Source organism: Callospermophilus lateralis, chromosome 5, assembly GCF_048772815.1.
Source record: "Callospermophilus lateralis isolate mCalLat2 chromosome 5, mCalLat2.hap1, whole genome shotgun sequence".
Taxonomy (NCBI): domain Eukaryota; kingdom Metazoa; phylum Chordata; class Mammalia; order Rodentia; family Sciuridae; genus Callospermophilus; species Callospermophilus lateralis.
This window is the reverse complement of record NC_135309.1, coordinates 125,275,343-125,302,771: the sequence shown is the minus strand read 5'-3', so window position 1 is coordinate 125,302,771 and position 27,429 is coordinate 125,275,343. Positions and strand designations below refer to the sequence as shown.

Below are 27,429 nucleotides of genomic sequence, written 5' to 3'. Positions count from 1 at the left end.
TTGGGAGGCTGAGGCAGGAAAATCACAAGTTTGAGGCAACTTAGACCCTGTCTCAAATAAATATAAAAAGGGTTGGTAGTATAATTCAGTGGTGGAGTACCCCTAGCTTCAATCCCCAGTACTGAAAGAAAAGAAATTCTAAGATGATTCTAATAAGCATTTATTATAGATAGGAAGAAATCAAAAACATGATTCATAAAAGAGAAAATTAATATTGGACTTCTCTGTGAAACATACTGCAAAGAAAATGACAAGACAAGCCCGGGCTGGGAGAAAATATTTGCAAAACATATCTGATAAAAGACTTGTATCTATAATACATAAAGAACTGTGCAAAATTGTCCAGTCAAAAAGTAAATATGGGTCTGTAGGGTATAGAGTATGATGTGCTCAGCATGCATGAGGCCCTGGGATCAATCTCTAGCAAATAATAATAATGATGATGATGATGATGATGATGATGATGATGATGATGGACTAAAGGTCTGAAAAGACAACTTCTCAGAGGAGGTGCATACACACATAAAATATATATATATATATATATATATATATATATATATATATATATATATATACATGAATGTCAAATGAACAGATAAAAAGATATTCACCATCATGTCATAAGGAAATTGCATATTAAAGCACTAATGATAGTATTGTACACCTGGTAGGATTGCTAATATCCTAAACATTTTGTATGGTCAAGACTGTACAAAATGCTGGCAAAGATGAAAAGAACAAGTAATCCTATTCATTGCTGGTGGGAATGCAATTTGCAAAATGATACAGCCACATTCAAAGACAGTTTTGTACTTTCTAACAAAGGTAAAACAGTCTTAACAGGATCAGCACTTGTGCTACTAGATATTTACCCAAATGAGCTGAAATTGTATGTCCATACAAGAGCATGCACATGAATGTTTTTATCATAAATAACCCTATCAATGAGTGAATGGATAAAGAAACTGTGGTCTACATATATATTTTTATAAATTGTAACTGCACAGACTTTTTTTTTTTTTTTGTACTGGGGATTGAACTTAGGCACTTGACCATTAAACCACATCCCCAGTCGTATTTTGTATTTTATTTAGAAACAGGGTCTGGCTGAGTTGCTTAGCGACTATCCATTGCTGAGGCTGGCTTTGAACTCGTAATTCTCCTGCCTCAGCCTCCCAAGCCACTGGAATTATAGGCGTACACCACCATGCCTGGCTGCATAGGCTTAAAGAACAAATTATTTTATAAGTTGAGTAATTATTACATAGAATTTCCTTAGGGAATTAGTAAAATCAACTAGAACCATACTCCATTTCACTAATAGAATCACGGAGATTGTCATTACTGAAAGAGACTTTAGAACAACATGATTCTTATTTTTTACAGACTTACAAAGAATGAAACTTAGATACAGAGAAGTTAAGGGATTTGTTCATAGATATCTAGTAAATTATAGGACCAGGGTTAGAAATAAGATCTCTTGATCTCCAATCTCTTTCTTACAGGAAACTTATACAGAAAATCTAAATATAATAAATGACTTTTATACTTTAATAATGGTAATTGATAATAATAGTCATGACCCTCAAAGACTCAAAATTATCCTTTGAGCTCAAAATTAAGGTTGATATTTCAGAAACTGGAAGTGAGAACAGACTAATAAAACAAATAGGTAGGCAGAAATAAAGGCAAACTATGAGGCAAACAAAATTTTTCTTATTTTCTCAGAAGATTACTCAATAGATGTAAATTTACTAAATTTAAGTAAAATTACCATTTATTTTCTGATGATTACATGTTAATCATTATTTCTACATGCGTGCTTCCAATTATTATGATATATTGCCCAATAAAAAGTGTGTCTTTTAATTTTGGCTGTTTTTTCCTTTTGACTATTCTAAATAATGCTGTTGTAAACATTTCTGTACAAGTTTCTTTTCAAGTCCCTACTTTCATTTCTTTGGGGTATATACCCAGAAATGGAATGGTTGGATCTGTGTTTAATTAATCTTGAGAAACCAGCATATTGTGTTCCACACTAACACTAGCTTTTCGATTTTATATTCTCACAGAGGTTCCAGTTTCTTTACATCTTTGTCAGCACACATATATTTTGTTTTTGCCTAACATTCCTGAAGGGTGTGAAATAGTATCACCTAGTATTTTTCTTTGTATTTCCCTGATTCTTAGTAATGTTGGGCATCTTTTCATAAGCTTATTGACTATGTCTTTTTTGTACAAATGTATAAATGTCCTTTTCCTATTTTTAATTGGGTGGTTCTATTTTCTTTTGTTGAGTTTTGTCTTGTTTTGTTTTTCTTATGGTACTAGAGATTGAACCCAGGGATACTTTACCACTGAACTACATTACCAGCTTTTTTAACTTTTTATTTTGAGACAGGATCTCTCTTAAGTTGCTTGAGGACTCACTAAATTGCTGATACTGGCCTTAAACTTACGATCCCCTTCCCCTCAGCTCCTGAGTAGCTGGGATGACAGGTATGCACCAGCATGCCTGGCACTAGCTTACTTTTGAAAGAAAAATGTATATAAGATGGATTAATAGTTTGGATAAATCTAAAGTGTTAAGTTGTCAGAATTAGGGATTAATATGACATTTCGTTAGTATAAATGACATTGTGTACATGAAATAAAAATAAAAACCCTGTTGGTTTTAAGTAATTTCTTTGCAATGAAATAGGAAGATGCTTAATATGAAGGAAATAGACTTTAATCCTGTTTTACTTACAATTTAATATTTCTGTTTTAACCATTCATACTTTATTCAAATTTTTTGAACAGGATACAGGATTAATTTGTTAACATTAATTAAATAATCACACATCATTTATATTTAAATTACTTATGGTTTAAACTTAAAGAAATTTTTTCTTATGATTGAGATTTTCCCTCCTTTCTGATGCCATCATTTAGGAATCAGCATTCCAGAGTAGTTGATATAGTTTTGCATGTTTTTGCTTGGTCTTGACAAACCAACCACTGTTTTCTCATAGAGAGCAGTACAGTACTTGTCACTGGTGGCCTTTCTGTGACAGAGAGCCTGTAGACTGACATAAAGTGCTGCCTGTTGTGAACTGTAACGTGAGAGTCTGCCAAAAACTTAGCAGACAGAACTAATTGGGGAGAAAAAGGACTTTTGTGTCCTCCTCTCTTTCTTTCTTAATTTTTAATAAGACAGATATTGTTAAAGTAGCTTGTTTATGTAAGATTTGTCTGCTTCTCTTTTCTCATTGCGTGGATCACTTTTTAACTTGAAGTCTTGTACTGCAGATTGTTGAGCACATCCACATGGAGGCTGGCACAGGACCAAACTCGAGACACTCAACTTATAACAGTTGATGAAAAATTGGTAAGAATTCTTTAGTATATTCTGCTATGGTTTTGCATTTAGGATTATTTTTGAACAATATTCAATATGGTCTTCTAGGTTCTTCTAGGAAAGTGAGTTTGAATTTCTAGATTATAAATAAATCTTTTTTTTTTTTTGTACTTAGGATTGAACTCAGGGGCACTTAACCACTGAGCCACATCCCCAGCCCTTTTTTATTTAGAGACAGGGTCTTACTGGGTTGCTTAGGGCCCTCACTTAGTTGCTGAGGCTGGCTTTGAACTCATGATCCTCCTTCCTCAGCCTCCTGAGCCTCTGGGAATACAGGCGTGCACCACTGTGCACAGTGATTATACATAAATCTTAAGTATTTTCAGAGAAAAAAATCATTTATGTTAAACATGATACAAAAATATTGTCATATACAAATATTAAATTAAAATGATGAAAGCTTTCGTGGTGTTTATAAGTAGTGATTGGAATGCTTATTTATAATGAAGTATTTTTTATTTTCTCAGTGTAACACTCTTATTTAAGTTGTAAGATACTTACCAGTACTATCTAAAATTAAATATATTGGGCTTTTCCAGAACCATGCAATGTTATTGTTATACATATTATATATACATTTACATACATAGCATTTCTGTGTGCACAGGAGAGTTAAGTTAAAACATTACAACTAGAAACAAATGAATAATTCTTTGTTCATCAGTAAATATAATTTTGCCAGCCATCACTGAAGTTTTCAGTATGTGGCCTGTTACTTTAAATGCAAGTTGATATTAATGCTTACATGATGTAATAGCATAAATTTTGTAATGTTTCCAAGACTTCTGATAGAAATGTATAATACTTTAAGTGTGCTTTGCCTTTTATGTCTGGTTTACTATTATCAAGTATGTGGGTGTATTTCATAACTACTCCTCTTTTTATGGCATAGTGTTTTATCACTTAACTTTGAGACTGTTAGCATAATCTAAGTAAGAAGTCACACTCAAATTTGTGTTTGCACCATTAAAGATATAGACAGATAAATAGAAAAACAAGCAGACAGTTTGGAAAACTCTTATGCCTCAGGCTGGCTGGCTGGTTTTATCTTCAGGTTATCTCTTAGGCTATTTACTGATTTTGCCATCATCTAGACTGATTCAAGTCTCCCAGTTGATCTCCTCACACACTTTAATCTTCCTCTGATTGATTTTCCCCAGGATAGCTATTTATTATTATTTTAAAATGCTATTTTTGTCACCCTCTACTGTGAAATCCTTTGGTGCTTCCTATTGCCCCTAGAATAAACATTAAAATCCTAACATAGTCTTCAAGTTGTTATATGATTTAAATCCTGCCTTTCTCTTAATTTATCTTGTACTAATATCTTTTTTACTGTATTCTGTGTTCCAGCCATACCAACCCTGGAACTTCCTATTCTTTTTCCTGCTTCAGAGCATTCAGAGTTCCTGTTCATGCAACCTACATGTTTTTAACCAGTCCCTAGATCTTTATCCAGTCACCATCTAAAATTTATTCTTTATTAATGAAACGTCATTTGTTTATTTAAGTATAAAAAGATGAGAAAGTAATATATGTGTGAGAGAAGGATTTTCACACTCCATGTGCTCATTATTTAATGAGGATAGTATTTTAATTTTTCCTATGACCATCTCTTTCAGCGGTGGGCGGGGCGGGGGGTGCGGAGAGAGTACTGGGGACTGAACTTAGGGCCACTGAACCACTGACTCACATCCCCCGCCCTATTTTGTGTTTATTATTTAGAGACAGAGTTTCACTGACTTGCTTAGCGTCTTGCCATTGCTAAGACTAACTTTGAACTCAAGATCCTCCTGCCTCTGCCTCCTGAATTGCTGGGAGTTACAGGCATGTGCCACCACACCTGGCCCTATGACCATCTCTTTTAAGCCCAAAAGGTTGACTTCTTATTCTAGTGTAATGGTTTGAGTAATACTCAGGAGGCATAAGAGTTTTCAGCCTGAGGCATAAGAGTTTTCCAATAATACTTCTTTCTGAGTTCTCTTATTTCAAGTTTAAGGAATGAATGAATTAGCCAGTAAACATACTACTCTAAACAAGGTGTTATTTAGAATACCAGAGAGGTATATAGACTAGTGTGGTATTTTTAATTATGTATTTTAAAATTAGTCACATACCTTTGATGAATTTTGTTGCTCTGTATATGTTTTCCTATTTTATCTTTCTTGAAGTATATGAATCAAAATGTCAGTATGGTATTCCAGGTGAAATCAATGGAGGTCTTATTTATAGTTACTGAAGTAATATTTAATACAAATATTTAATACAAATCTGTTTTAACCATTCATTTAATTTTGCATCAAAATTAAAGCATTAGGTAATCCAGTAAGTAACATAATGCTAATAGATTTTTGCATCTTGTTCCAATGCACCCCCTAATGGAGGGCTCAATCAGTAAGTAAGTAACATAATGACAAGACCAGGAGCTCAAGAGGGTCCTTCTGGAAATACTGAGTAATTGAGTCGATTATATTTGCATTTTGAACAAAAAAAGGGTTGAAATATAAATATATCCTAACATTAATGATAAAGATATTTCAAATTATAAGGTAAAGCCTATGAGTATTATAAAAGATGTGGAAACATCATTTTAACATAACTATTATATAATATAAGCCAATTTTTTAGATTAGTATAATATTTTTATTAACTGTGCAAAACTGGATAATGGTCATATTTGTACCTGAAATTGGATGGAAGCTAGAATCTTAATTGAAATGATGAGAACTTCCCATTATCATGACCTCTATTAGATATTCATATATAATATTTTTTAAATTAAAAAAAGAGATGAATATGAAGCCTAGGGCTTGTGTGTATGAATTAACTTTAGTTGAGGATTGGCTTTCATGGTTATTTGTAGGTATTTCTCTTTTCTGAAAACAGATCTTAGGAATTTAAGCCTAGAGGATAACTTCAGGTTATATAGTGATGCTACTGAATCTGATTATTTTTAATTTTAAAGAGACTCAATCTTTTTTTCAAGAGAAATCTTACATGGGAATGTAATAAAATAGATAAAAGCTGAACTGCTTAAAGGAGGTAAGATTTGGTTGGGGCAGGGCATATGCGAACACTTATAAGGCTCCAGAGTTGAGTTCTGAGAGGATTTCAAGGAGTAAGATTTGGAAAAATAGTTTAATCTTTTGTCCTTTTTTATTAGATTGAACATCTGTTTCTCCAACTTTGGTTTTAAAAATTTCCACTTAACTGACTTATTTCTTTCTGATGCTGCTGTTTTTACCGATCAGCCATAAATATCAGATAGCTTTTCCTATGGATAAAGAATAGTTTTTTCAACCAATGATGATGAACAATTGTGTATTTATATGAAAAAAATTTTTAAAAGAACCTTCATTTATATCTGTGCCATAGACAATATTTAACTCTCGGGTTCTAAGTATAAACATTGTTCCAAATTTCAAACTAATAAAGTATGTAGGAGAAAATCTTTGTAACTCTGGGATAAACAAATATTTTTTAGTATGGCACCAAAAGTGTGAACCATATTTTTAAAAGACATTGCTAGGAGAATGAAAGGAGAAGTCACCATCTGGGTGAAAACATTTGCAGAAAACATACCTGATTAAAGAATTATATTCAGAAAATATAAACAACACTTATAAAAGAAACCAACCTCAAAAGGCTACATATTGTGTTATTCCATTTATTACTATATGATGCAAAACTCTAGGAATAGAAAATTGATCCGTGGTTGTCTAGGCTAGATGTGGAACCTGAAGAAACATGAAATTTGGAGAATTATGTAATTATTCTTGATTGAGGTAGTGGTTTTTTGTTTTTTAAAGCTCATATTTGTATTCATTTGTAAAAGAAGAAAAACCATAAAATTTGTACATTGTTTATAAATTACATCAATTTTTATAAAGGGGATGAAGGTTATTTCTCAGTTTGGTGTTAATCTACTTTTTATAACTTCTATCAATTGGTTCACAATCTGAACTAATAATTTATATGGCTTGCTGTTTTCTATATGACAACCTCTATAAACCGAATTTGAAATCAGCTCTTTAGTCTCCTGATTCAGTGGTTCTTAAAGGATAATCTGTAGAGGAGACTAAGAATTTTTTTAAGAGGTCCACCCAGTCAGACCATTTTTATAATTATACAGTATCTTTATTTGCCCTTTTTTTGTGTGCTGACATTTATACTAGTGGTACAAAATAATTGAGATAAAACTGTTGGCATCTTAGCACAAATCAAGGCAGCACTTCCTTGCAGTCATGTTTTCTTTAAAAACAAAAACAAACAAACAACAACAACAACAAAAAAAACCCAGACTCCAGTTTACTTAGTGAAGTGTTGAAAATATTTTCTTTTTCTTTTTTGGTACTGGGAATTGAGCTTATGGGTATTTTGCCGCTTATCTACATCCCCAAATGTTTTGTTGTTGTTTTATCTTGAGACAGGGTTTCATTAAGTTTCTGATGCTCTCTGGAACTTGTGATCCTCCTACCTCAGCCTCCTAAGTCACTGGTATTACATGTTTGTGCCACCACATCTCTGTAAACATCTTCTTTTAATGTCCCATATAGCAAAACAGAAGAACACATAAAACACAGACTACAGTGTTTAAGGAAAAAACTGTATGCTTTTATTGCTGTTATAAACTGAATTAGCCACTTTTTTATATATAACCTTTATTTGAAAAAACAACAGATGACAAATTATGATTAGTAGATATTTTATCAGAAATTAACCTCCCACTTTAAAAATGTTGCTTGTAATAAACTTCAGAGTTTCAAGTGAGAATTAGAATTTTTATAGCATTTGACTCTGCCAGTGATGTGATTCATTTTGACACCTTTCTAGGACTTAAAGACTGCTCTAATGGGATTGGGATTGGAGAAGATATTAATAAATGTATTTTATATGTATACATACACACACACAAACACATGTAGTAATGAAACATATTAACATTTAGAAGATAGGCATATTTCCATAGACCATTATTTCCATATGGGGTTATTTTCACGCATAGGTAAAAACTTCTATGTAAAGTTCAAGATGGGGCTGGGGATATATCTTAGTTGGTAGAGTGCTTGCCTTGTATGCATTGGATTCAATCCCTAGCACCACAAAAACAAAGTGTAAGACAAAACAATGAATTTTGTTGTAACCAAGTATGAAGTTTTAATTTTATTTACTTATTTATTTTGAGAAGAATATTCACTGTGTTGCCCAGGCTGGCCTCGAACTCACTGTCTTCCTGCCTCAACCTCCAAGGAGATGAAATAGGTGTGTGCCACCATGCTTCTTTTTCTTTTCTTTCTTCTTTTTTGATACCAGGGATTGAACCCAGGGACATTTAACCACTGAGCCACATCCCTAGCTCTTTTTTATATTTTGATACAGAGTCTCACTAAGTTGCTTAGGGCCTCGCTAGGTTGCTGAGGTGACTTTGAACTAGCATTCAGGTGTGTGCCACTATGGATGACATCATGCTTCTTTTTCTTTTTAATTTTTATATATTTTTAAATTTTATATATTTTTTAGTTGTCAATGGACCTTTATTTTATTTATTTATATGCTGTGCTGAGAATTGAACCCAATGCCTATATGTGCTAGGCAAGTGTTCTACCACTGAGCTACAACCCTAGCCCCCATGCTTCTTTTTCTAACTTCATATCTGTATGATGATGGATTTTCATTATTTATTTAACCAAAACAACCTGGCACAATAGTTTGAATACAAGAACAGATGTTAGAGTTGATCTTGTCTTCTACTAAGCTAGACATTAAAGAATCAATCTTTCTTCATTTTTCCTTTATTCTCTTTCCCTCCCTCCTTCCCTCCCTCTTCTCTCCCTCTCTTCTTTTGTGTCAGTCCCCGCCCTCCCTCCCTCTCTCCCTCTCTCTCTCTCTCTCTCTCTCTCTCTCTCTCTCTCTCTCTCTCTCTGTTTCTTAGTTGGGATTGAATCCAGAGACACTTATATCATTGAGTTACATCCCAGCTGTTTTTTATTTTTTTAATTTTGAGACAGGATACACTAAGTAGCCCAGGCTGGCCTTGAACTTACAATCCTCCCCTCACCCTAAGATTTAAGAAAATGCAAATTAGTGCCACTCTCCTCACTTGACATTTTAAATTTTAAAAATATATTTATTTTTTTGCTAAAATGTTGTTTATATGAATATTTTGACATTTTAAATTTTGTATACATTTAAATTTTCTATCCATTTTATTTTATTACATGATAAATGTCTATAGAAATGCCTCAAGTAAACAAAATCTCATTTTTGTCCCAGTAACTTTTAAGAGTGTAAAGGAGGGGCTGGAGTTGTGGTTCAGGGATAGAGCACTTGCCTGGGATGTATGAGGCCCTGGGTTTGATTATTAGCATCCCCAATAAATAAATAAATCCATTGATAACTAAAAGATATTTAAAAAAAAAGAAAACAACAACAACAGTGTAAAGGAGTCCTGAGACAAAAATAAATGATGATGATGATGTTGATGTTGATGATGATGATGATATTGTTCTCCTAAGTCTTCTCCTTCCTGGTTTAACCATCCCAGGACTTTGATTTATTTCACATGCATTTCAGGTAATTAATCATCTTGATTACCTCTCATTTGCACTAAATCTCTTTAAAATATTGTTGCCATGGTTTCTTATACTACAGATGTGGTACAGGGTGTGATAAGGATTATTATTTGTATTCCTTTTAATCACAGCAGTTCTAGTAAGACCACTTAAAATTTAGGTCCTCATACTTTTTATCTGGATTTCAGGGAGAGGTAAAACCTCAGATCCTTTTATGTGTACTGTTATCAAGTCATATTTCTACCTCCTTGAGCTTGTGCTGCTTATTATTTTAACTGTTATTCTCATATTTACTCAAAGGATGTGTTACCAAGTGAAGCTTATTTTTACTGTTACATTTTACATGTAGAATTTAATAAATTAAGGAAATTTTCATAGTGTTTTGCAGATGTTAGTACCATTGTAAGTACAAATAAAAATTGTTTTCTTCAATTGTATATTGACAATGTATATCCTATTCTTTTTTTCTTGGCATAAAATGTAGAAAGTGAAAAATCTGTGTAGCATTTTTTTTTTAGCATAAGGAACATTCTGTTATTTTTATTTTAAAATGGGGTGTCTGTTAATAGAGAACAAATTTTCAGAGAATAAAATTGTCATAATTCTATATTACTATTAATAAGGAATTTTATATCAGAATACATATTAAATTTTTGATCAATCACTTTTAAGAATGTCTTGTGTATAAACTGCTAATTAATCTTTTTATTTACTGTTGCAACTAAAAAGAATTTAAATATCAAAAGAATAGATGACAACATCTTAGAATAATCCTGTAAATTTATGTTTAGAAGCACAATGTTTTTTAAAAAGATCTTTTTGTGGGTCGTAACATGGTTTCCAAGTATGTGATACTTCCTGCAGATAATAAGGAACTCTTACAAATGGTTGTTTGATTGGCCCTTGGGTTTTGTTGCAGGAGAAGCTGTGCCATGGAGGTTGGGTGAAGAATGTCTTTGCCTTTGTGCTTTATTAAGAGGGTAACTTTTTTTCCTTTATGTGTCCCCCCACCTCAATCTCCTTTCAGTACATTTGATGAATACCCACGTTCAATGCACATGTTGTCTTTTTATATTCAGTTTGACTATACAAAAGAGAGAAGTTAAATTTGCAATGTTCTTTAAAGATTTTGAGTAGATGCTCCCCCCTAAAACATACAAAGCATAAATTCGACCTACATAGGTATACTTTCAATTTGCTTTTTAATCACTTTTAGTACCTGTTTTTTACTTACTGATTTCATTTGTCACAGTAGCCTTATATTAATTATTACTATGACGGTTAAAATATTAATACAAAAAATAGAAAAATAATTTCCATAAAATGTAAGAATGTTTGGATTTATTCGTGATTTTGTAAAAATTATGTTGGTTGTCCTCTTTCCTTCATTCTTTATTTAATCAATAAATGCTTTCAGAGCATGTTTTACACACTATGCTTCTGTGTGTATTTGCATACTCTAAATTGTTTTTATTTACATGGTTTATTGTTTAAAAACCATTAAGCATCACCTGATTTAATTTTTATAAATGTATTATGATTAGTTATACATGTATCCTCAATTTAAATGCATGTGAAAAAAAGAGACATTTAGTAATTTATAAATCTTAAATCTGTGGGGAGATGATGTGGAATTGAGAAAGGCAGCTATCATTTCAAAGCATTTTTGAAAAATTATGTCATTGCTATTAAAATGTAAAATCCTAACATTTCAGACATGTGCATGTGAAACAGAGTCAGTGCTCTGAATGTTGCCAATTTGTTGTTTTATTTCTTAACAACTTCATCCAAATAGCAATAAAACAGCACTTAAAACTTTATTTTTGCATTAAGGAATTGCTATTTGATTAATAAGTACATATACTTGCAGCATGCTTAGTCAATGAGGTTTTCATGTTAGTGTTTTATAATGTATATAAGTGGCAAGTTGTTTAATCCATTTTTTTGTCACTAAGAGTTTTTAAATTTTTTTTCAGGACTTGTTCTAAAATTTGTAAGATTGAACGATTTTCACAGACCTTCAAAATTAAACAATTATTATATTGTTATAAGTGTTTTATGTTGCGTTTCTTCCTAATGTACTGAAAGTTTATGGATGAAAATGTTTTGTAAATCTGTAGACTTAAAAATTGGTCATTAAGAAGTGACCTGCACAAGAAGATAAACCTCAGTTAAAGGCTTACATTTACTTTGTTTGTTCCCCTCCCACCCCCCTTTAAAGGGTCAGTTTTCTTTTGGTGAGATTACTTTCTTTTGGTGTATGCAGCACTATCTCTGCTAGATTATAAGGAGTAGTGTCTGTGATTGGGGTTATACAGCCTTCTAGCATCTCAAGTGTCTGTTTTGTCTGGACTTTACTCACACAGCATTCTTGTGCAAAAATTTCAAGGCTTTAGTCTGGAGCACTGGGTCAAAGGATATGTCTCTTTGAAGGGAAGACAGGAGTTTTTTTTTTAATGTTTTATTCACTAAGTAGTATTTCATTTTACATCAAAGAATAGCAGCTTTTGAGAACCTACCATGGTGGCAGTTTAGTATGTGAGTTTTTTTCTTTAAGAGTTTAACTAAATATGGATAATGTTTCTTTAAGTTTTTCCATCTTCATTAATGCTTATTTATATTCTTCTAGTTAGGTAAGACTACTAAAATCAAAAGATAAAAACCACTAAGTGAATATAAATGTTAGTTTGTAATGTATTTTATATTTTAAAAACAACTGTAGTGTTTTACAACATACTTCCTTATTTTGGTTTTTATGCTACCCAAACTGCTGAAAAAAATTGATGAATAGCCTTTGTACTATTGATTAAAATTCTAAGAAATATTGGTTAATGATTTTGAAAGTATAAATTTTATAGTGAAATAGTCATTCTTTACTTGGACTGTGTTTTAGTACTCTCTTGCATGGGAGGGAAGGGAGAATTGGTTTTGAAAAATATCAAAGACTCAATGAAAAAATGTTAAAACTTAGTAAAACTAGAAGGAAAGGTTCTTTCTGTAATTTTCAAAAGGTTAATAAGCAAACGTATTATGTACCCATAATATTAATCATGAGTGATTGCTTTCATTTGTTTATATTGTTAAATTGTGTCTCAAATTTTTATAACATGATATACATACCTAAGCATGTGAACTGATATTAAAATAGTTTTAATGTTTATGGGTTGAACATGCTGAGAAATTAAAACATTTCTAAATAAAAATTAAAAATTTTCTAAATAGAGTTGCTGGGTCATTTAAAAGAGAAAAGTGTCTAAATGGCATAACAATTTAAAACAAGTGCATTTAACTCTTAGCAGTGATAATCATTAACCAAGACATATTACTTATTATATGTAATTATTTCTTCAAAAAATTCTTTAGATGATTGCAGGACTTTGTTTTTGTTTTCTTAGATATTTTCCTAGTTGTTTTTTCATATTATCAAGCTACATAAAACTTAATTTAAAAAATATTACAAGGGAGGTGAGTGATAGAAATAATAGTTTTTACATGCACACAGGAACCATTAAAATTTAAAATAGAGAGTGTCTTTCTATATTTTAATTGTTTAAAGAACAAAAGATCTTTCCTCTACAATATTCAGCCATCTTATTATCTGTGATTCTTCAGCAATTAAAGCAGATTTATTTTCCTCTTTGTTCCTACTTGGAATACTTGAACAATGCTGGAGAATTGAACTGACGGGAATGTTTTATCTTTCAAAAGCTTTAAAGTTCTACGTACCAATTAGCAAAATACAGTAAAGGTTTAAACTGTTAATAGCCACAACATCTTAAATGCATAGACCTGTAGTATGCTAGGGCTGTGTAACAGTTCTCCATTGTATGTCTCTGTTAAGGAAAGTAACTATGTCGGTCTTTCCTTGCTTTACTACCTGCTGTGTATGGAAATTGTGTATAGCACTTGACACTTGCTTTCAAGAATTTTAAATTCTTGCATGTTATTATGTAGAAGCTTTGGCTTTCAGTAAAGGAGAATTGATATTTGTTTGGATTTTATATAAAGGGTTTTTGTCATGTTTTAAAGATGATACAATTCATATGTGAAAATACATTAATCTGTTACTCTTTAATGAATTCCAAGTATGTAAAGTGTATATTATCTCCTTGCAAATGGCTTACCTAATTTTTCATTTAACTGAATATAATCTAATTTTTAAATTTATATTAGAATATGAGTACCTGATGGTTTTTTTTTTATACTATTACGTTTTTGTTGCATATTTTGGGGAGGGTTGATTTTAATCTTGATAGTATTTTGTTTTTAGAGTTAAAGCTTTTTAAATTGGCCAGCTTGCCAGGCAATTTCAAAACATAAGGATTCATCCAATCACCCATATTAACTTGTTAAAGCTTCATACCCATCATTTTATAATAAATTCTAAATAAACGTAGGGATAAGAGAAAGTAAAAAAAATAAGAGTACTGTCTTTTGGTGACAGTTATTTTTTTCTCTTCTATGTCATGCATCTCATGGAGTAGAATTAGAGTAGAGGAAAGAGGAATGCAGACCTTAATGTCTGAGCGCAAACTTTGATTTTCTTTGTTCAAACTTTCTAAGTTTATATGATGTAGTCTCTGTTTCAGTTCTACTCTTCAGAATACCAGCTGCAAGTTTGCAAATATTCATGATTTACAGGATGGGTAGGTGTAAAATAATAGGTCAGTAATATGGAGACCTTACCATATGCAGTATAATGTGACTCCACAAAACTACGTCTTTATAAGAAGTGTTTTTCTAGAGATGTATTAATAGGGTTTTTGTTCAATTGATATTTCATGTTTAATGCTTTTCTTCAAAAGGCTTTCAGTATATTGCATATCAGTTATTGAAGTTTTTTTTTAATATTAAGGCTTCTAAGATAATAGACTTTTTTTTTTTTTTTTTTTTTAGTTTTCTCTAAGCAACATATAAAGTACAGAGACATACCAAAATGTTGGGCTCAGAATGCTAATTTAAATTGAAGAACTAAGGTTCTGTCTGCTTAGTGTGCTGATCGACATACAATGAGTGTATGTTGTTTTAATTAAAATCTATCAATGAAAAGCATTTTGGAACTTACTTAGGTAGTTTGAGATTTGACATTAAAGAACTAATACCAGGTTCCCGATTTTGTAAGATCATAATATATCAAACACTTAATTATGGTCATATAGTCTGTGCCTAGAATATTCAAAGATTAAAACTTCTGTAGGGCTGGTGGTTTTCAGCTAAGACAATCTGAAGTAGTTTGTGAAGATCCATCAAGAGATTTTTTTTTTTTACTTTTATTTAAAATATATTGAACTTTTCTTTCATTCATTGAGCACCTACTGTATACCATATTCTAGGCCCTGGGAATACAGTGAATATTCTTGTGCTTAGAGTTTATATTCTCAAGTGAAAGCTCATACCAATTCTATAAATAATTAAGATACATTTCATAAATTAATTAATGTTATAGGAAAAAAGCTGGGTGGCAAGATAGAAAGTAGCTGGGAATTGGGATGGATAAGGGTTATTTAAATAGGACAAAAGAAAGAGATGTTGTGGTATATGAACTAAGATTAGAATGATAGGAAAGAGCCAATTATGTGAGACTGCAAGAGAGCATTTATTTCATGTAGAGGAAAAACTAATAACCATAAGTGTAAACTAGAGAACAGAAGGAAAGTTATGCCATAAGAAAGGGAGAAAATGATCTAAAATGAGGTCAGATATACAAGCAGTGGGGTAGACTCAGGTTATTAGACTCTTCAGGTCCATGGTAAGAAGTTTAAATTTTATTTTACCTCTAATAGGAAACTTACAGGGTTTTCAGTAGAAAAGTGATTTGAGGGGCTGGGGATGTGGCTCAAGTGGTAGTGTGTTCGCCTGGCATGCGTGAGGTACTGGGTTTGATTCTCAGCACCACATAGAGATAGAAATGAAGATATTGTGTCCACCTAAAACTAAAAAATAAAAAATAAAAAAAGTGATTTGATCTGATTTACTGATCAGAAAAACTGGAGAATAGCTGTTATGGTTAAAAATCACTTCAAAGGACTTTACAAAGGAAATGATTAAATTATTTTGTTGCTGTTTTTATTTGCTCAAATGCCCTTTTTGATGTTCATGAAGTGATTTTTATGATTTTTGCAAAGCATTCTATACACTGATAAAAGTGAATTCTTAATTCTTTTTAACAGGAACAAATTTTTATATGTTTGTATTTTCAATGTTATATGTGATAAAGCAGGTAAATTTTTTTCTATTAAAGAATCTTCAGAATTTGCTCTTCATTGTGGTGGGCAGGGGGATTTCTGGAGATTAAATCTAATTTCTCACTTCTATGCCCCTTCATTCTCTATCCCCTAAAAACAGGATAAAAGAGTTGATGGAGGTTTGTCATAGTGTTCAAGAAAGATAAGAAAAAAACAAAATATTTGTCTAAGCTGCTGTCCACCAAGTAGGTGCTAATGAGACTCAAATACTCTAAGCACTGCATCTTGTATCAGCCAGTGGCTTGGCTGGTGGTGATAGTTGATTCCATCTTAACTTTGACTCCACTTCTTCTCTCTTTTTCTCTTGGAATTTGTCATTCTTCACAGTTGTTTGTGTAACGCTCCTCCTCTACTTTTGTGACTCTGATTTCCTCTTATTGCTGACTACATATCTGATAGTCATCTCTCTTCCTCTGTGACTATCTTTGCTCCCTCACCCCCAAAATACATACCTATCCCCCTTCCTTTCTGTTTCTTTCTCTGCCCTTCCTCTCAGTCTCTGTCTGGTCTGATTCTTTAGACATTTTTATGATTTAGACACAAGGTGTGCCCCGGCAGCTCATATGTGAGATAGTGCAAGAAGGTTCAGAGGTGAAATTATTAGATTGAGAGCTGTGACCTAATCAATGGATTAGTCCACTGATAGGATTAACTGTGTGTTGATGTAGGCTGATTGGGTGTGATTGGAGGAAGCAGGTCACTGGGAGGCATGTCTTGGGGATTTATATTTTGCCTCTGGTGGACTGAATTCTCTAATTCCTCATGTCACATCCTGAGTTGCTTTCCTCTTCCATGATAGTCTGCCTCACCTCCGGCCCAGAGCTATGGAATTGGCCAACCATGGACTGAATCTCTGAAAGTATGAGCAAAAATAAGAATTTCCTCTCCTAAGTTGTTCTGGTCAGGTCTTTTGGTCACAGTGATGCAAAGCTGAATAAAATGACATCATTATTTTTTCCACTCCTCCTTTCTGTTCTACTTCTCCTGTTCTTCTTCTTTCTCTCTTTTTCTACACTTCTGTTTCTTTCATTCTTTTTCTTCTTCCTCTCCCCAAATGACTAGGGAACTACATGCAAACTAAATGAGAGAGACAGAGAAGGCCCTGCTGTACAGGTGCTCTTTTAATTTATTCGTTATTTCCCATTTAATAAGTAAATACAACTTTTAGGGTAATGTAGTTACTGAAAAAAGAAATGCTGTGATTTGTACATTATTATATTATTTGAAATTTTCACCCCTGATGAGAAACATGAAATAATAAAAAGTCCATAGATTTATTTATAGGTATAACCTTAGATCTTTAATCCCATCCTCTTAGCTATATAACCTCAAGCAAGTTATTTAACCACTATAAGTGTTCTCGTCTTATAAAATAAAAATAATAGCTTTGAGATTTCTTTTGAAAGTTAATTGAGTACATACATGAAACAGCAGACTATAATAGTCTTATTTGTGTTCATCATTCAAATTGGAGCTGTTAGTCTGAAAAGAGAAGTAACCTGGATTATAATTGATATCTTGTTGATTGTGAATTAATTAAGTATACCATTCTTCTGAGTTACATCTGCTATTCAGATATTGAGTTCTAGAGGATTTGGGAGCAAGATGTTAGCCTCAGTTTTGTATCAGTTATGTGTGCTCATTTGTATATGTATGTATATATGCAGGTGGTGCTGAATTTTGTCATATAACTTGCCTTTTCTAACAACCTGTGGATTTTAGTAAGTCATCTATAATATTATGACTTCTCTTACATAGTTTTGGACAGTTTTGTAATCCTTTATTGATAACTGTATTGCTAAACAATTATCCTTCCGATGAGAAATCTCTTAGTCACTTAAAATCTTTTTTTTTTTTTTTTTTTTGGTACTGGGGATTGAACCCAGGGGTGCTTTACCACTGTGCTACATTCCCTCCTCTTTTTATTTTTTGTTTTGAGACAGGGCCTCACTAAGGTGCTGAGGCTGGCCCAAACTTGTGATCCTCCTGCCTCAGCCTCACCAGTTGCTGGATTTTCAGGCATGCACCTCTGCACCTAGCTATAATCTATTTTTAATGGTGAAAATTTGGAACTATTATTCCAAAGTTTCTAAACAATCTGCTCATATTATACATTATATTTGGTCATCAAACTATGCAATTAAAGATACCTTTTAATGATTTTAGTAGTAACGCATGTATACATCCATGCATTATGTAACAGTGGGGATACATTCTGAGAAATGCATCTGCGTTAGTCAGCGTTTCATCGTTCTGACCAAAATACTTAACAACAACAACTTGAGGAAAGATTTATGGCTCATGGTTTGGAGGATTCAGTCCATGGTTGACCAACTTTTATTGTTCTAGTCCAGAAGTGAGGCAGAACATGGCGAAAGGGGGTAGTAGAGAATTTCTTAGTTGATGGCAGCCAGAAAGGTGGGGCGGAGAGGAGAGGAGAGGAGAGAATCAATACCTTCATGAGGTCAGAGCCCTCATAGTCAAGACTACTTTCCCAAAGCCCTACCTTTGAACATATGAAGCTTTGGAGGACATTCCAGATCCAAACCACAAAAGCATCATTAGCCAGTTTTATTATGCAAACATCATGAAGTATAGTTATACAAAACTGATATTAGTCACTCACTTAGTAGGGCCTCTTTACTATTTTATAGTAAACTTTAAATAGGAGTATAATGACAAATATGTAGTATAGTAAGTACATACATAAACCAATAATGTTTATTATCACTATTTTACTATACATAACTACATGTCCTATGCTTTTATACAACTAGCAACACAGTAGGTTTGTTTATGCTAGCATCACCACACACGTGAGTAATGTGTTGCACAGCGATAGCTAAGATGTCCCTAGGTGATAGGAATGTTTCAGCCCCATTATCATCTCCATCATATATGCTGTTCGTTATTGATTGAAATGTTACACAGCACATGACTATATTAAGAATCTCATTATATACCATAAATACATAGTTTTTTCTTGTTTATTAAAAAAATAAAGGCAAATACATGTGAAAAATAAAATAGTAATATGTGCTGAGTGCAGTGGTGCACACTTGTAATCCAGTGAATCTGGATGTTGAGGCAGGAGGATTGCAAGTTTGAGGCCAGCCTGGGCAATTTAGCAGACACTCTCAAAATAAAAAGGGCTGGGGATGTTGCTCAGTGGTAAATCACCTCTGGGTTCAATCCCCAGTACCTTTAAAAAACAAAACACAAACACACATTGTAAAAACATTAATTTAGAAATGATAAAATGTAAAGAAGAAAATTAAAATTACTTTTTCAGTCTTGGTTAATTCTTTTTTATATGAATATTTAACCACACTAATATCCAACATATTTACATATGACAAATCATTTTTATTCTGTTTTTTTTCCACTTTATTGTGAATGTCATATTGTTTTAGAAATTGCTCAAAAGCACAATTGTAAGTTAATATATGACCACCCATTGTATCTACCATAATGCATCAACCAGTATACAGTTGCTATACTGCAGGTTGTTTACAATTTTTCACAATTATACAAAATACTGGAATGAATGTCTTTATATCTAAGTTTTGGTCTTTTATAGCATCTTTATTTCAGGTTCAACTCTTTCAAGTAAGATTACTAAATCAAAGAACCTGGCATTGACATTTTAAGTTATTTATTAATAACCAAAAGACAATTGACACAGAATACTTCTAGAGATTTTGAACCAATTGATTCTGTATCATTTGAGAGAGATAACTTTTTATAGTCTATATTTTTTTGTACATATGGTCTAATTCTGTGGATTTCTTCAGTCTCTGACATGGGGTGTAGCAGGTTCCACCTAATAGATAAATATTATATGTCTAAAAATTAGAAAACAATAAAAATATATAATACATAGATGTACTTGAATTAGTACTTCACAGCTTAGTACATCTTAAGGATTAACATTATGAATTTAGCTATCATTGTACTATAAATTTGTGGATATTCCAGTTGACAGAATTTCTGTCATAGATATATAAAATAGCCCAATGTATGGCCAATAATGCTACAGAAGTGTTAACTATAGCTGCTGCTACTGAACCAATATTACCACAACTATTGTAACATTTGTAGTATAAAGAATGAATCTGAGTAAGTAATGAAACTTTTTTCCTATTTTTATATGTCAGTCTCGTTCTTTTGTTGTTATTTATAAAGCCTTTCCAGAGCATAGGTGAACATCATCATCAGGAATATCTATAAAACTTATCTTTATCATTTATTTGGTGAACTTTGTAGTTACTGATTTCAAATTTATTTACATTGTAGTGAATAACACTCTCTGTAGGATTTTACACTTGAAATTTCTTGAGACTTTTTAATTTTTTTTTTTTAGTTGTAGATTGGCATGGTACCTTTATTTTATTTATTTGTTTTTATGTGGTGTTGAATTGAAACCAGTCTCTCACATATGCTAGGCAAGTGCTGTACCACTGAGCCACAACTGCAGCCACTCTTGAGACTTTTTTTTATCACCCAGATCATGTATGGTCTTTGTTTTTGGTTGGGTTGGGAATCAAACCCCTGGCCTTGTGCGTGCCTTATCAGTGCTCCATCACTGAGCTACATCCCCAACCCTAGGTCTGTCTAGATTAATGTTTTGTTTTGGTACTAGGGTTGAATTCGTGGGTGTACTCTCACACTAGCTACATCCTCAACCCTTTTTATTTTTGATTTTCAGACAGGGTCTCCTACTAAGTTACTGACGGTAAACTCAAAATTGCTATCTTCATTTCTCAGCTTCCTGAGGAGCTAGAATTACAGATGTACACTACCACACATGGTGAAGTTTATTGTATTTTATTGATGAGTTGACCTCTCTCTCATTTATATATTTAATTTCAACAATGTTTATATTTTACATATCAAAGTAGACTCATTCTGAAGTCTACTTTGATATTAATATAGCTGCTTCAGATTATTCTTAGTTTGCATGGTACATCTTATTCCACCCATTTATTTTTAGCTTATTTATGAGTTTGTGCATATGTTTGGGTCTTGGTTTTTTTTATCTGTTTTGATAACATCTATCTTTTAATGTTTAAAACTCCTATATGCAACATTTAATGATATGGTAGAGTTTAAGTTTAGTATCTTGGTGTTTTCTGCTTGTCCTATGTGATTCTTTTTTCTGTTTTTTTTTTTTTTAATTAAAAAAACTTTTTTAGCGCTTTGGTGATTATAAAATGCATCATCAACTTTTCATTGTCTACCACGGACTAATAATATATCACATATGTAGGGTAAGAACCTTAAAACAGTAATTCCATTTATCATAGTCCTTCATGTTAATGTTGACACATTTCACTTCCATAAATGTTATAAATTCCATGGCAAATTATTATTTTTGTTATAAATACTTATCTTTATAAGATCTGAGAAGAAAATCTTTTTCATATTTACTTACCATTGTACCATTTCTGTTACTCTTACTTTGTTCATAAATGTATTTATATCCTTTTCCTTCAGCCTGAAGAATTATTTCTCATAGGGCAGATCTGTTGGGACAAAGTCTCTCAGCTTCTGCTTATCTGGAAATGCCTTTATTTTGTGTTCCCCTTAAAAAGATTTTGTATTAGCTTTGACTGCCATAACAAAATATCATAGACTGGGTGCCTTGAACAACAGAAATTTATTTTCTTGTAGTTCAGAAGGCTAGAAGTTGAAGATCAAGGTGCCAGCATGTTTAGTTTCTGTTGAGGGTTCTATTCCTGGTTTATAGAAGCCTGCTTTCTTGCTTGTCCTTACATGGATGAGAGAGAAACAGAGGGAGCAGGGAGAGACTGCATGCACAGTCTATCTAGTTTTCTTTCTATAAGGGCACTATTCTCTTCATGAGAGTACCACCCTCATGATCTCATCTAACCCCAGTTACCTCCCAAAGCCTCCATTTCCCAGTACTATCACATTTAGGGTTTGGGCTAACATGAATTTTAAGGGGGATACAAACAATCAATCCATAACAGACATTTTCATTGGCTATAGAATCCTAGATTAAAAGTTTTTATTTTAGTACTTTAAAGATGACATCCCAGGTTTTTTTTTTAATTGTGAAATATGCAGAACATAATATTAACCACTTTGCCATTTTTAAGTGTGCAGTTTAGTGGTGTTAACCACACTTATGATGTGTAGCCATAGCCACTATCCATTTCCAAAGCTTTTTTATCATCTCAAACAGAAACTCTGTACCCATTAAACAATAACTTTCCATCATCTTTCTCCCCAGCCCCTTCTAATCTCAATTAGACTTTTGCCTCTATGAATTTGCCTACTTGAGATAACTCATATAATCAGAAACATAATATTTGTCCTTTTGCTGTTTATTCATTTAGCATGTTTTCGGGGTTCATGTTGTATCATGTGTCAGAATTTCTTTTTAAAAGCTATGTAATATTCCATTGTATGTAATATATCACATTATATAGTGATGGACATTTGGGTTTTTCCACCTTTTTGCTATTGTGAATAATGCTGTTGTGAACATATATGTCCACATATGTGTTTAAGTTCCAGCTTTCAATTTTGGGGGGTAGATACTCCATAATTGGATTGTTGGATCATGTGGTTATCCTGTGTTTAACTTTCTGAGGAACTGCCATACTATTTTTTTCAGTAGCTGCACCACTCTCCACAATGTATAAGGGTTGCAGTTTTTCTACATTCTTCCAGTGCTTATTATTTTTCATTTTTTAAATAATCGCCAGCCTATCAAGTGTTCAGTGGTAGCTCATTTTGATTTTGAATTTGCATATTTTAATGACTAGTTAAGTTGAGCATATTTTCATGAGTTTACTACTGATTGTATATCTTTTTTTGAGAAATATTTATTCAAGTCCTTTCTCCATTTTGAATTTGGATAAGTTTAAGATATTTTTATTAATACTAATAGTTAATATTTTATCAATGCTACTGACTTATTAATATTAATACTGTGTTAGATGCCTTTTGATAAATGAAAATTTTACTTTTTATGAGATCCAGTGTCTCTGTATTTTTCTTTTGTTGCATATACTTTAGTTTTCATATCTAAGGAATCCTCACCAAATTCAGTGTCAAGAATATTTCCCTTATGTTTTCTAAGTTTTAGAGTGTCCGTGCTTTTCATTTCTCTACTGAAATTCCCTATCTGTTCACGCATTTTGTCCATCATTTTTTATAAATATTTAAACAATTTTAGCATCTTTATTGTTTCAGGGTATATTGATTATGTTATTGTAGGTTTTTGGGGGACAAATTTTCCTTTTTAGGTATGTATTTGGGGGACAAATTTCCTTTTTAGGTATGGCTTTTGAGTGTATAATTGATATTCTGATTGCTGTTTTGGTGAGTATGGGGAGCATCTAGATTTTGTTGTCTTTCTTTTATTTTGTGTCAACAGCCAGTTACTGACTGATCAACTTGATTTTTTTCAGTGATTGATGATAAACATTGTCTAGATGGGTTTAGAGTTGTTGTACTTCTGAGGTTTGACCTTTCTTGTGTCTCCACTGAAAGCATGGAGTATTCATAGTGTCTCCACTTGGGCAAACTTCTCATTACCTGTCCTACTTCACAGTCTCCTTTGACTCGAAGACCATGCATTTTTTTAAAAATAATTTTTTAGTTGTCAGTGGACTTTATTTATTTATATGTGGTGCTAAGAATCGAACCCGTTGTCTCACACATGCTAGGCAAGCGCTGTACCACTAAGCTATAACCCCATCTCAACCATGCATTCTCTATGTAACTCTTCCTCTTCATAACTTTCCTTCACAAATGTTTGTTTTCTCAGTATCTCTGAACTCCAATCACCTTAGCCTTTCTATTCAGTGAGAATGGTGTATCTCTGTACTAGTCTGAAATGTGCCTTAGTGGCATAAGATTACAACAATTTTAAGACTACATTTTGAGTTTTCCTTCTGTCCAAAAGCTCAGTACTAGGCTGCCTGTTATCCAGTTGTTCCATATCTGAAAAATAGTTGTTTAAAATAATTTTCCAAGTCTTACATTTGTATTTGTCAGGAGTGGTAGTCTGTTACCTATTATTGCATTATGGATGGTAACAGAATTTCATGTAATTTCTTTGCAATAATAGTTTTGTTAATGAGTCCTTACTTTTTTGCCTTTGAGAGTTTGCTCAATTATTGCACTCAGCTCTGTATCTAAAACATATTACATATATGGTTTAATTTAGGCTTTATTTAGTATACCGCTAAACTCAGTTCTCAATAATTGAGTCCAATGTTTTACAAAGACTCAGTATGCTTATTTCAAGTACCTTTCTCTGCCAATTTTACTTGACATTATAATTATATAATTTAATTGAATAATATAATCTGATGCTATATGAGGACAAGAGAGTTCTTTCTATAACAGTGCTGTTAATTACTTTGAAAAGACAATAAAGGTGAATTTTTAGTGATGGTTTTCAATTTATGCCACCCCAAAATATGTCACCTCGGTATTTTGAATATTTTATGAAAATGGCAGAAGCAGGAAAGTCACTCTGGTCTTCACCCCTGCCCATCTTGCTCCCTAAGGTATACTTTTTGTGAGTGCATGCTGGCGACCAAAGTTGATTATAAAACAAAGGATTTTCTAACCTTTTCCTGAAGCAGCACACGGTTGTTATGGGAGAGATGCCATCCCTACTACGTATACTTAGAGGAAAGGAACATCCTGATCTTAGAATGTGAAGGACCACAGAGAAGAATCTGAATGAATAGGCCTTGCTTAAGTTTCCCTCAATCCATTGCCATTGGATCATACCTTTTTGTTCTATCATATTTTTCTACAACTATATAGTCTTTATCAAACCTATGAAAACACTCAGGTTTAATTATTAATTTGGGTCTTCGTTTTCTCATGAAACCTCCCGTGTTATATAAAACATACATGAAAGAAATTGGTATGTTCTTTCTTTTGTTAATCTGCCTTTTTTTGTTGTTGTTTTTTTTGTTGTTGTTGTTTTAAATGGGACCCACTGTCATAGTAAAGGAAAATATATTTCCTTTCCCTCTGGAATAATTTTGTCAAAGCAGATGGAGCTGAAACAATTATAAAATATTGTGTTTTAAAAAGAAGTCATAAAATTTTAGATTTTGGACTCTCATTTTATGATCATCTTTAAATTCTCACTTTATATTTTAAAAATGAAAACTATAAATTGTAGGGGTATATTTTGTTGTTGAAATTCTAGTCACTATCAAAGAAAAAGGCATTGCCATATATCAGAAGTTTATTAAAAGAATGTACATATATAATTTTTGTGTTACAGTACACTGTTTGAGTGTTTATGTATATATGTGTACGTGGGCACAGTTACATGTGTCTATTACTTAGTGATCCTATTTTTCACTACTGTTTATTTAACTAACCAAATAACCAGTTCCTAACAGCAGAAAGGAGAAGTCTTTTGAACAGTTTAACTTTTATTACTATGCCAAATCAATAAGAAAATTGACTTACACTTTTTAAATGTGCTTCCTTGCAACCTAGTGTGTCTAGATATCATTGCCTCATGAGTTTTCCCCCCTTTGTTGCCCTAGTTTCCTGGGCTTTTGCCCTCAATGCCTGGCTTGTCTCGGTAATTTTTTTGTTTTTTTTAAATTAAAGACATTCAACTTTTTATCCATTAAGTTCATTTCTATTATTTCTAGCTTCCTTTTTGGGTTTAATTAATTTCACTTATTGCTAAAACCATCACTTGATATTCAAAGTTTATGTATGTTCTTTATATTTAGTTCTCTGCTACCCTGTCTTTTGTTTTCATAACTTATAGTTCATGTTGCTTTGTATTTCTGCCTTTAATTTACCAGGGGATGAAAGATACTATTAGATTAAGAAAGTAATAAAATTGATTCTCTTCGAAAAGTAATGTTGTGTAAATTATAAGTGCCTGTGGCCAAACTTTTTTCTCCTTTTATTACAGCTTCTTAAAAGTTACTGTCCTAACCGAACTATATGACTCAGTGATTTAAAAATCCAAGAAATTCTGGAATATTGGATTAAAAATAAGCCATTTTAGATATTAAAAGTTGATCATTGTCTTAGTAACTATTAAAATAATATTAGTTTCATAATTTTCAGAATGTGTCAGTGGAGCACCCTGGTTTTCATTAAGACGGTATTGATCATGTATTTATTTGTTAAGCACAATTTTTTTTTAACAACTTAGCTTTCAGTTGTTACAAAGTAGTAGAATATAAAGATAGTTTCAAGTGTCTTATAAAAATGAAAGAAGTCTTACAATAGATTTTCCTGATTTGGGGGAGGGGTTATTTTAGATCAATTTAAAAAATTGTGGCATTTTTTCATAAAATAGCTTTTTAGTAGACTTAATTTGGCTATATAGCATATGTCAATAATGTTCTAATGTAGGGGAAAAATAGTTTCTTTTCCATACCCATCACGAGGTTCATGTCTGACACCTTAAGAGACAGATGAATAAGAGAAAAATTAGAGATTTATTTAACCAAATTTTATGTGACACAGGAGCCTTCACAAAGGAATACCCAAAGATCCAAGGTGCATTTTTATGTTTAGATTCAATGAAGAATGGACAATCATGTAAAAGTAGGATAGGACAAAAAAGATATGATCTAATGGTAATTAACTGGATGGAATTCAGTAAAGCCTTTTTATTCAGATTCTTCTTGGCCACTGAGTGTAGAGCCGGAAGGATCCCTCATGTGATCTCTTTTTGGGTGAGGTGGGCCAGAGTTTTTTTATGGCCATGGTTCAGGGGAGAGAGGTAGTAGAAAGTCAGAGAGTAATATCCAAAATGCCATGTTAGGGATAATGAGTTCTGACTCTGACATTATAAAATATAAATTCATAAATGGATATCTGAAAATATTTGCCATTCCTACACAAAGAGTTATATTTTTAAGCAGTTAATTAGAGTTTAAATGAGTGTTTCCTTTGTATTTTTATTTCTTATGGCAGTAGCTCTTACAGAGGAACTTATCAGTTGGGTCAATTTTGAGGAAATTTTATTACTTTTTGGTTTTATATATCAACAATCAAACTCATCCTCTTTTAGGGAGTTTTCAATGGAAAAATGTAAACTAAATAGCGTCAAGCCAGTTAACATAACTGCTTCTAAGTGTCCTGAAAGTCAAAGCAAAATTATACATTGTTATTAGCAATATGAAATTTGACCCCCTTTTGGAAAGTAATTGTCTAACATGTCTGGGAC

At 32.4% G+C, this 27,429-nt stretch overlaps 1 protein-coding gene across 1 annotated transcript in view; it reads left to right on the top strand.

The window, feature by feature from the left end:
• The window catches only part of Ndufs4 (NADH:ubiquinone oxidoreductase subunit S4), a 98,242-nt gene that overhangs the window by 38,164 nt on the left and 32,649 nt on the right, over positions 1-27,429 (top strand). The window contains exon 2 of the mRNA XM_076857292.1: positions 3,295-3,373. Coding sequence (XP_076713407.1) covers positions 3,295-3,373 — 79 coding nt within the window. The remainder of the gene's footprint in view (positions 1-3,294; positions 3,374-27,429) is intronic.